Source organism: Chenopodium quinoa, unplaced genomic scaffold, assembly GCF_001683475.1.
Source record: "Chenopodium quinoa cultivar QQ74 unplaced genomic scaffold, ASM168347v1, whole genome shotgun sequence".
Lineage (NCBI taxonomy): Eukaryota > Viridiplantae > Streptophyta > Magnoliopsida > Caryophyllales > Amaranthaceae > Chenopodium > Chenopodium quinoa.
In genome coordinates, this window is record NW_018743014.1 from 2,037,377 (window position 1) to 2,049,416 (window position 12,040).

The 12,040-nt window shown below is 32.2% G+C and overlaps 1 protein-coding gene across 1 annotated transcript; it reads right to left on the reverse strand.

The window, feature by feature from the left end:
• Nucleotides 1-3,272: 3,272 nt before the first annotated feature.
• Nucleotides 3,273-12,040, reverse strand: LOC110729954 (putative leucine-rich repeat receptor-like serine/threonine-protein kinase At2g19230). Its single transcript, XM_021909746.1, has 13 exons — nt 11,784-12,040; nt 9,552-10,101; nt 6,643-7,139; nt 6,398-6,533; nt 6,236-6,307; nt 6,058-6,129; nt 5,895-5,975; nt 5,596-5,750; nt 4,866-5,068; nt 4,636-4,762; nt 4,406-4,474; nt 4,093-4,285; nt 3,273-3,895 (listed from the first exon to the last, which is right to left on the reverse strand). The coding sequence occupies exons 1-13, from the start codon at nt 11,926-11,928 to the stop codon at nt 3,469-3,471; spliced, it is 2,727 nt and encodes a 908-aa protein (XP_021765438.1). The 5' UTR covers nt 11,929-12,040; the 3' UTR covers nt 3,273-3,468.

Genomic DNA, 12,040 nt, shown 5'->3' on the forward strand with positions numbered 1-12,040 from the left:
TTTAACCTGATTTTTTGTTTAATTTTAAATCAAGGTGCTTTAATCTGAAATTAACCTCTTCAAATAATAATCTGATATTAGGTTTCGTGCTTCAATTAGGTTAATCGTATAAATTATATGAACAAGACCATATAAATTTGGTAAACCGCATAAATTATATCAACAAAACAACATCATAAATTAAAAATAGAATTTTAACTGTGTTAAACTTGTAATTTAACATGAACAACAACAAAAATCTAAAAGCAAAACAATACAATAACGTACAAAAAAAAAAAAAAAAATTGAAATCAGCAAACTACATTATAAATTGATGAAGGTGTTAAACACTTGCAACTTAAAACTTGATTTGCGTGAAGGAGAGGAAGACATGAAGGAGGAACACTTGAACTTGCAAAGGATTTTAGAAATTGATTTCTTGTGAATTGAAGAGAGAGAAAATTGAGAGAAGAATAAAACATGAGACTATGAGAGAGAAAGTGGACTTCTTATATAGCTGATGAGAGGAGTGAGAGTTTGAAAGGATTTAGGGCTTTCGTTTTTATATGGACCTATATATGGGCTTGGGATAATTTCATTAGGTTTCTTTAGGAATTATTTTACATTACTTATCCAGGTTTTGGTTATCAGGTCGAATTCGGGTTAACCCGGCCTGATTTTGACCCAAAAATATTTCGAGTTATGTGGGTTGTTTTCAGGTAGGAATCTTTAACCTTAACCTAACTCATTTAAAAAAAACATTTGGGGACGGAGGAGTATAAATTTAAAATAACATTAGTGACTTGCAGAAGACGCAATAAAATGATCCTATCCTCTTTATCCACCATATCATAGTGCTTTTCAAAGTTGCACGGCTAATCATTTGTTGCTATTAGTTGATTACTACTTCTAGATCTATTATTGAGATAGCAAAATGTTGGGTGAAGGTCTAAATTAAGTAACGTAGTCAACTGACAAGATAAAGTATGATTTTGATTCTAGGCCACATTTTAGGTGAATCTCTAATAATCTGGGAAATTCAATTTCTAAAACTGGTATATTAATTTCTTACCCTTGCTATACATAGAAAAAAAAATTTGTTACAAGTAACAAAACATTTAAGTCACCTGGTTTTCTTTTTTTCCGCATGTAGATCAATACTCCTACTATTGCAATAGAGATGAGTGTTACAAATAATATTATTAAAGCCACCATTGTCTTTGAATTCTTCTTCTTGCAGTGGTTTGACATACACAGATCTGGATTGCCTTCCAATCTTATGAGACGAGGGCAGGATTGGGTGAGATAGAATGCTACATGAACTATGATTGTGAGAACAATTATAAAACTACTACTCCCTCTGTCCCTTATTTTTTGCCCCATTTGACTTTTTACGGTCTCCAAGACACGTCTTCAAACGCATATATCTCCATTTCTATACGCGTAATAATTATAAAAATTTGATATTAATAAACTATACAATGAGACAATTCTAACAAGATCCCACATGAATAAATTATCACTTATACATCAATGAGAATTCATGGTCAAAGTTTTAAAAGTTTGACCCATATTTTTACAATGGGGCAAAAATTAAGGGACGGAGGGAGTATCAATACATTATTTTTTCTTATATAAGATAAACTATAAATGACGTGCATAAGATATAAACTTAACCTCAATTTTATTGAGCCATCCTCTGCCTTCTTTCTTAATGCTACCGGAACTGAACCAGTGAGCATATTATATCTCAAATCTCTGTTGTAGGAGGATTTAACATGGTCAACTGCATGCATATCTCAGGTTTGAGGAAGTATGTTCAGCAAATTAAAAAACTTACATGGTACGCAGAGACGGTAACTTAGCCAAAAAATCAGGTATAACTCCTTTAAAGTTATTATATGAAAGGTCCCTAAAACAACAATAAGCATAAGGTCAAGAACACATATCAATCTCGTACATTGAGAATACTAAGAAAAAAGCAAACAATAAAGTTAACAAAAACCTATATTATACATTATGAAAAAAAAAAAAGAAGAAAAAAATTGTAGTATAAATGTGATTATATTATTTTGCATACCTTAGACTTATATATGTTTGATTTATGTATATCATATACACTACTACTAAACCCACTGATTTTCGACGCTATGCCTTCGACGGTTTCAATAGGGTGTCAGTGGAAATTTTGGTTCCCGCGTTTTCTCGACGCTTTTCAGCGTCCTCACTTATTGTTGACTTAATTAGGTGTTTCTAATTATTTGATTTTCATAACTAGTATACATAGTTGGAGTTTATTTGGGATTGCTCTTCTTATATTGGCCTCATTTAATTACATATTTTGTAATTGGAAATAAGTCCAATTCTTTCTCAACGCATGGTAGTAATGTCGCTGGACATTATTAGTAAGGATTATTAATAATATTATATGGACAATGACAAGGACAACATGTATATATCATTAAGTTTCATGTACTCTCCAAAACATATGAAGTATAATTTCTCTACTCACTCCAATTGTATTCGATGTCTTCCCTTTTTTTGCCGATAGTATTCAGGTACAACCTTACCTTTTGTCTTCTGGATTGTTTATAGAGTTTTTTTTTAATACCAATTATAACTAGATAAATATCAATCTCTCATTTTGGCCCTCTCTCTATCAAATTTGGCATACTCAATCTTATTTTTCTTTGGTTTGATTAACTACGTTTTCCTATAAATATAGAAGTTGTTTTCTGGTAAACTTCACCTTGCTCATTCATACTTTCTATCTTCTTAGTTTTCAAAAAGAGTCGAGAGTCACATTCTACTTTAGTTGATAACTTTCTTATTTTCTTTCATTAGAGTATTTCTTTCTAAGAGTTGTAATTGGAGATTGGGAGTTTGAGTGAACTCTAGAGAAGTATAAGAGTAAGAGAGAGAAGAGAAAGAGAAGAGAAGAGCAGTAAGTTGAGGGACTTATTGTTGGGAACTCTAAGTTTGTTGAGGAACTTGGAGATAGAGTCTATACCTTGTAATAGATTGATTGCCCTATTCTAGTAAAGAATCTTTCCTAAAATCCCAAGTGATCGTGGTTTTTCTTCTTGTTAGGACCAAGAAAATTTCCATGCTAAAATCTCTTTGTGTGACTTTGAATTCCTTTAGCTTAGTTTTTACATTTCCGCAAAAAGTTGTCAAATTCCTCTAATACTAAAATTCACCCCCTCTTGTAGTATTCTTCTTAAGTAACATAAATGCTACAATACGATTTCTAATATTAATTGAATTATTATAATATAATCTTTAGTCTTAATATATATTTTGACAATTCAAACATTAAAGTAAAACTTTAAAGAAGTATCACAATACTGGGAACTTATTTAGGAGCTTATACACAACAATTCAAATTACAGAAACTTATAGTAGTACATGGATACTGATAACACGTTTCAATAGAAGAGTTCTTCTATTTCAAAGATTAAAGTGATTTTCCGATATCATTTCAGGTAACTACCTTGCTGTTGGACCCATTTCAATCGATGTATCGGGAATGGCAATGTCAGTAGTAGGATAACCATATTCATGGCTGTCCATCTCTCTATTTTTTCCTTGGGAAATCTCGATCGCTAAACAATCATTCAGATCACTCAACACTTGGTTCATGGTTGGCCTTTGGATTGCAGTAGATGATACACACATCATAGCTATCTCCAAGGCTTTCCATGCAGAGTTGGTGCTGAAATGTCCTTCCAATCTCTTATCGACAATAAGTTCTATATCTCCACTCTCAAGCTTAGGAGTAGTCCATGTAATTATGTGTATGGGTTCAGCATTATTGCTTTTCACAATTGGTGATTGCCCTGTGATGAGCTCCAACAAAACAACCCCGAAACTAAACACATCGCTCTTCTTATTAAGTCTTTCAGTGCTATAGTATCTGTAACACAAGACATTATGATAATCACTCGTCATACTAAGGAATTGAATTCAATTGAATAGTCTAGTATCTCTTTCACAGGCTTATAAATTACACTACATAATATAAAAGCATCATAACTCTTTTTATTAAAGAGAGGATAGCATGCAAATGAATTGCAGTACAAATGAAATCAAGTATGAGAATTGAAAACTTACTCTGGATCAACATAGCCATGTGTTCCCATAACTTTAGTATTCAGACCACTCTCAGTACTTTCAATAGAGAAACTTTTGGAGATGCCGAAATCTGAAATCTTGGCATGCATGTTCTCGTCTAATAGAATATTGGAAGTTTTCATGTCTCTGTGTACTATAGGAGGTTTACACCCACTGTGCATATACTCCAAACCTATAGTTACAATATTGTTATCATTTACACAAGTTAACCTTGTACAATGTATAATCAAACAATATCAAAAACATTTTCTCAAATGAAATTATAGTGATTCATATAATATAATCAATTGACCTTGTGCAGCATCTATGGCGATTTGTAGTCTCTCTTTCCAGCATAAAACCTTATTATTTTTATCTGCAACTAACAAATGGTCATATTTTGTTATTACATTATTCATGCATTACCGTCCAAATGAATAAAATACCAATTATACATGTTTCGTACAAATTAATGTCGTGGTCACAGTACTTCATATTTCTTACACCCTTTAGTACTTTTAGTAGTATGTTAGCAATGTTTACCTGATATATATTGTTGCAGGTTACCATTAGTTACATGTTCATAGATGAGTGCCATGGTTGCGCCTTCCTCACAATATCCTATGAGAGAAACAAGACATCTATGATGAACTCTTGTTAACAATTCAGCCTGCCATTTAGAAAAAAGAATTGTTATATATTTTGTTGTGGTAATTTATATGATGCGTGGATTATGCTTTCTTTTGTATCAATCTCAAATTTAAATATTATACCTCTGTACGAAACAACTTTAAACTATGAGTGGATGGATTGATCATTTTAACAGCCACAAGAGTGCCATGTAAGGAGCCTTGATAAACTGCTCCAGATCCTCCTTTTCCAATAATTGTTTGGAAATTATTTGTCATTCTCATCACTTCCGCGTATGTGAAACTCCGACTCTCAAGCTTTAATGCTGCATTTTTTATGTATCTTGCTAAACAATGATAAAACATAGCATAAGCTACTGCTATAACTACAAACAAACCAAAGAAAAAGCATAGTACTAAAACCAGACCTTCCTTATTAACTTATTGCATTTCACATAATAATCTAAAACAGGCTTTTGCAGTCTTTCCTTCAGATTTGATATATAAGCCGCATGCATTTTCTATTGCTCAAGAATGAAATCAATTATGACAAAACTAGAGAATCAATATATAGCTTGAATGACACATTTTTTAAGTTTTTTGTTGATGATTCCATGACTACTCATTATGTTTTTTCTAAGGTTCCATATTGCAGTGCGATTTCAATATTACTAGACTTAAATAATGGTGTTATATATTAGCCAGTGGATCACTGCTTCGATCAAGAGCTATTCCCGATTTCAAGACTTCAATTATGAATGATTTCAAGCCATATTATTTAAGGTGAAAGGAATTCAACTTCTAAAATTAGTATAATGTCTTTAATTTTAAATAATTTATACCCTTAGAATAAGTACCGAAAACTTTAATATACCTGCTTTCTTCCTTTTAAGTATACAAATCAATATTGCTATCGAAATAAAGATGAATGTTATACATGCCGTTGAAGACAAAATAGCCACCATCTTCTTTGAATTCTTTTTCTTACACGGGTTTGACATACACAATACGTCTGGATTACCTTCCAATCTGAGAAAAGGATACAAAGTTGGGAGGTGGAATAATGTTAAAACTTCAATTATGAGAACGATTATGATTATTAAAAAGTTCATTGCTTGGTTTTTTCATATGATAAAAATTATACGTGATAGCATGGAATATAACTTAACCTACCTCAAAATTACAGAGCCATCTTCCACCTTTTTGCTGAGTGCTATCGGAACTGGACCAGTGAGCATATTACTTCTCAAATCTCTGTTATAGAAGAATTAGACAAGGTCAACTTCATGCATATCTCAAGTCTGGGAGAGTTGGTTCAGCAGCTTGAAAAACTTACATAGTATGCAGAGATGGCATCTTTGCTAGAAAATCAGGTATTGCCCCTGTAAGATTATTATATGAAAGATCCCTGAAGCAACAAAATTCACAAGGTCAAGAACACCTATCATACCACAAAACATGTCATTTCACGTGTATTAGCGTCAGATGCTCCATGTCATGTCATTTCAACTTACAAGTAGGTTAAAGCTGTAAGAGCAGACAATGAAAGGGGTATATCTCCAGCCAATCCACTGAAAGTCAAATTCCTGGCATTCAATTCAATTTAATTATAGACACTAATATATTTATCATGTCAAATCATTGTTTAACTTCAAAATGGATATGTTTAGACTCACAAAGAAGTTATTCGAGGGGAATTATGATCATTGCTGCTGCATTCTAATCCATCCCAAGGAACATAAGGTAGACAAGGATCCCCTTGCCAACTCTCCGGCACTGAGTAGTTCATCTTGATGTTCATAATGGCATTAACTGGTAATAACGAAGGCATAAGTAGTATTATTGGGAAATAAAACTCATTGATGAATAAAAACACACTAATATAAGAATTCTTTATCTTTTTTTATAAGCCTTAGCTTACCATCATTCTGGTCTGTTGGTAATGCTGAGAGGTCCACTACTTCATATATCTCAAAAGCGTTGAGAATGGGAGGGAGTTTCGACCTTTTTGTCTTCGTAATGTGGAACACAATGCCAGATCCATTAATCAATGTAATTACAGGAGAAACAATGGTTAATGGTTGCAAATATTTAGGACTAATCGTTTCTGACTGATATTTTCCAGGTATTGAAATAGTAAACTCTCTTGATTCATTGCTTCCCAGTTTCTGAATTTCAGCAAAGTGCCAGTAAACACGTACTAATCCAGTATTTGAGGATCCCATATTCCTATAGTAATAATTTAAGGGGATAGTGCTATTAAGAGGAAAAGCAACTGTCTTTAAAACTGAAGGTGGTAACTCATAGCGATCGATGAACGTAGAATCCATTGATTGACTAGTATTTAAAGAGCCCCAATCCTGCTGAAAATTAGCTGGAACTCCGCGCCATAGTCGATCATATGGATCATCAGCTACACTGAAAATTGAACATACAAGTGTACAAGATTTCTATATTGTGTTAGCCATAATGATCAAAATAGAGACAGCAATAGAACCTAAAATGAAGAAGTATGTATTTCTAGAATCTTAATAAATCGTAATACTATCTATTGTTTCCTTTTTATTTATTTTTTGCTTTGATTTAGAATTTGAGGGAATTTTCCAAATAGTAAATTCTCTTGATTCATTGGTTCCTAGCTTCTGAATTTCAGCAAAGTGCCAGTAGACATATAATAATTTAATATTTGAGGATCCCATATTCCTTGGGAGATTCATCAGATAACTTAAGGGGAAAGTGCTATTAACAGGAAAAGCAACTGTCTTTAAAACTGAAGGTGGTAACTCATAGCGATCGATGAACGTAGAATCCATTGATTGACTAGTATTTAAAGAGCCCCAAGCCTGGAAATTAGCTGGAACTCCGCCCCATAGTCGATCATATGGATCATCAGCTACACTGAAGATTTCTATATTGTGTTAGCCATGATGATCAAAATAGAGACAGCAATAGAACCTAAAATGAAGAAGTATGTATTTCTAGAATCTTAATAAATCGTAATACTATCTATTGTTTCATATTATTTTTTTCTTTTTTTTTTTTCTTTGATTTAGAATTTGAGGGAATTTTCCAAATTTTCCCATTATATGATATAAATTTATTAATAAGTTTGTTATTTTTCTAACTTTTCACCACTGCACATAAACTTTTCCAAAAAAAAAAAAAAAAAAAAAAAATCTTTTCCAAGTCATTAATACTTGATTTTCGTGTGCTCCCGGTTAATGGACCTACCCTATGTCTCTATCACTCCCTTTCTGATTTTTTAAAATATTAATTTTACATAACTTTTAATAGAGTACAACTAGGCGCATAATTGTTATTTGTTTAGGATGCATATAATTGGTAAATTTACTTAATTTTTGTGATTTTTTATTGCTACAGGGATATTTTTAATGTACTATTTTACTTATAATGATATTTTTAATGTACTATTATACATGTATTTATACTACTAGAGTATAAGTTGTTTTAGTAGTACTATTTATAGCCATTATAGGTAATAATGGTACAATATTTGTACCACTAGAAGAAAAAAAAAATTCATCATCTTTTGTCTTATATTTGCTACAGTTATGCGTCAATACTTAACCCTTTCCAATGAGTATTTCCTGTTAAGTCTAATTAGGTATTTATCCGCATTTACACCAATTGAATAATTATATGAAGTTCATTTCTCTGTTATTTTGGTACATACATACATACATACATACATACATACATATATATGTATGTATGTATGTATGTATGTATTTATGTATGTATGTATGTATGTATGTATGTATGTATGTATGTATGTATGTATGTATGTATGTATGTATGTATGTATGTATGTATGTATGTATGTATGTATGTATATAAGTATTTAATAAATATAGTCAAAAGAGATCAATTTTATTTTTTCTAAATGATCAAAATTTATTTATTTAATTTTTTTTTTTTGGTTGGTAAGGAGAAGGGTCCTATCGGACTAGAACCTCTCACAGGTTAAATGAACAAAGTGAGTGCTCTAAGAATATTAGATTCTTTGTATACATTGCTAACAATCAATTAAACATAATAATGTTCAAAGATGTGAATTGTCAAAGGTGCATAATTATTTAACCAAATACACAAAGAAAAACAAATGGAGTACAGAGTATCAAATTTCAGTGCGTGTGATGTGTGCGTAAAATAATAAAATTTGTATGGACTAAAAAAAGGATTAATTGTATTTTACCACCCCTTAAAACACTCTATTTTGATTTAATCATATGTTTTTACTTTTATTACATTTAACCATCCACAAAAATGCAAAAAAACTACATTTTAACACCTAACTAAAAATTATCGATTTTCATACCAAAAATTGTTGTATTAAAGTTTTTTGCGTCATTTTGGTTCGTTGGGTCCAATTTAAGTTCAAAACAACCAAAGAAAGTACCGAATGAAATTGCTTCACTTTTTGTGTGCCACGTAAATTGATGTAATAATTTGTTCTTAGCACACAAAATAAGGCATTTTCCAATAGCATTTTTTATTTTTGACCACAAATCAAACATATAGGGTCAAAATGACCCTCAAAACCTTAATAGAGCAAGTTTTGTCACAAAATAGGATGTTTTTGGTTTAGGAAATCAATGAACAGCATTGTGTAATTACCAGCGTCGTCTCTAACAGATTTTTTTTTTTTTTTTTTTTGACAATCACTCTAATTATATAGGAAGAACATTTACAGATAAATTTATTATAAGCATTAAAGTACAAAAAAAAAAAAAAAAAAAAAAAAAAAAAATCATAAGCAGTGGTGTATGTAATTCGATGAAAGTAAATAAAGGAACAAAACACAGGTACCTTATATAGGTATTCGAAAAGAAGCCAGCATCCATGCGCGCACGTTCCAATAGTGCACCATCACTAGAAGTGTAAATAGAGTCGTTCAAAGGATTCAACTCTAATGCAGAAATAAAAGGTGTGGTTGATCCTGTTTTCACCAAACATACATTTATCCAATCTTCCGAGGGAGTGTAGATAAGTTCAACAAAAATCTTGTTTGCGCCATCATTTAGGAAAATGGTTGTCCAAAAATGAACTCCAATATAAACATCAAATTTGGGTATGGTGTTTGAACCATCATAATTTCCATAGAGGAAACTAGCTCTGATTAAGTAGTATCGGTTCTTGCCTTGTAATGGTTTCAAGGTGTAACAATTTCTAATTCCATCTGGGAAACTTCTAACTGTGTTGTATATTTTCCCACCATCATCATTATAACTTGAATAGGTGCTGTCGACTTCTCTATTTATTCCAGTTTTAATGAATCCGGAATCAGAGATATAATGTAGTCCTCCCGTATTGTCATATCGTGATTGTGTCGTCATTCCACAATCAATGCTGATGAAGCCTTCAAATTTTATATATTGCGAGGAAACCACCAAAATTAAACAACCAGATGCATTAGCAGTGACCATGAAGTAAACTCTAATTTAATATAGTAAAGGAAAATTCACTGTAATAATCCTAATTATCGGGGATGTGAGAAGGCAGGGGGAGCAACACTCAAGTTTTTATTTTCCGGTGAAGGGGGAGGGAAGGGAGGAGAGTGTTTTAGGGGGTGGGGTGGATCGGCTGGGTTGTTTGAGAGACTAGGGAGGGCCGGTTGACCATTTTCAGGTGGTTAGGGAAGGTGGCTGACCGGTTTTGTTGGCTTGGGTTAGGCCTAGGGTTTCACGTTAGGGAAGGAGGAGGGGGGTGGCTGGGAATGGTTTTTTTTTTTTTTTTTTTTTTTTTTTTATATTAGAGCAATCACATACTAACACGTGGCTTTAAAAAAAAAATATTGTACCCTTTCAGCAAGTTACTGATTGAAACTACTAATAGAGGCAACTGATAGCAAAGTAGGGATTATTAGATAATAATCCTTAGTTGGGATTATTAAGAGTAAATCGCCCATATTTGAGATTATTAATCAAAGTAAAATTTTCCGTAAATAAGGAATACAGCAATTATTTCCACTATCCACCCTCATCAATTTATCTTAGTTCTTGACTTTTGCACGTAAGGCTCTTTTACATGAATACCCCAGTACGTAGAATATATAACTAATTATACCTTTTTATTCCTAGGGGTAAAAATCAGTGTAATTTTCATGGCAGCAGTTTTTAGCAGCATAATGCAAAAACTTGCTCTGAAGTGAGAACAGAGAACCACAGAGCAGAGGAAATTAATACATAGAGCAAGATTTGGATTGAGTATACTGTAGTATATATCAAGATATGTGTGCTTTAATTTTGCATGTTGCTTATTTATATTTTTGATTGGGAAAAAATGAGTATAAAAATGTCATGTGAAGCTATTAGTTGGAAATTTTATCTATGGTTGAAAATAAATATATGAAAGCCTAAAAATATAGGTAGTACTTGCAATAATTTAAAAGGGTAAATACAAGTTTCTCTTATTGATTAACAAGATTGTATCTCAAGAGGGTAAATTTTGTAATTTCGACAAATAAGTTAGGGTTAATATTGTAACTTTGTAGAAGAATGGAAGAAGGTAGAACTTCAATGGAGATATTCACAGCTTCAATGGAGGAGGAAGCAGATTCAATGGAGTAATCGAAGCTTGGGAAATAGTTTCAATGGAGGATGACGATAACCTTTTCCGTTTGGGGTTAACCATGCCCTAATTTCTCTATTTTTTCTTAGGGTTTTCGTTTAATTCGTCGGCGAAGCCGTCGGAAATTTAGTGGTGGAAATGGTGGTTTATGCGCAGCTCCAATGGAGGAGGAAAGCATGAGTAGATGGAGGAGGAAACTAGTAACAATGGTGATTCGCGAATTTCGATGACGGAGGTAAACAGGGAAGATGAAGGAGAAGAACAGGGAAATAAAAGTACAGAAAAAAAAAAGGTACAGCAGAAAAAATATAAAATATTAAAATTATTGATATTATTTACCATTGTGCCATCTTTGAGAAACAATTATTTTGTTTCTCAAGAAGAGAAACTGGGGCAGCCCCAATTTAAAACATCATAATAACTAATTGAATGTATAAGCTACTAAGCAAGTGATTAGGAGAATAATTATACCTGCAGCAACTCTTTTATTGGCTAACAAAGTCCAATTTGCAGCATCATCAGCAGCCAAGGAGAAAAGTAATCCATAGTTGTAAATCAACAAGCATAGCATTAGTATGTTGATGGTCTTCAAGGCCATAACCCAAACCCGCAGCATATAATTTTATTTTATTTTTTTGAATCAATAATATTTTTTGGACTAAAAAATTTCTTAATGTACATTCAGGCAATTAGTTACGTTGGCATGCATATAATCTCTATCAGCATGG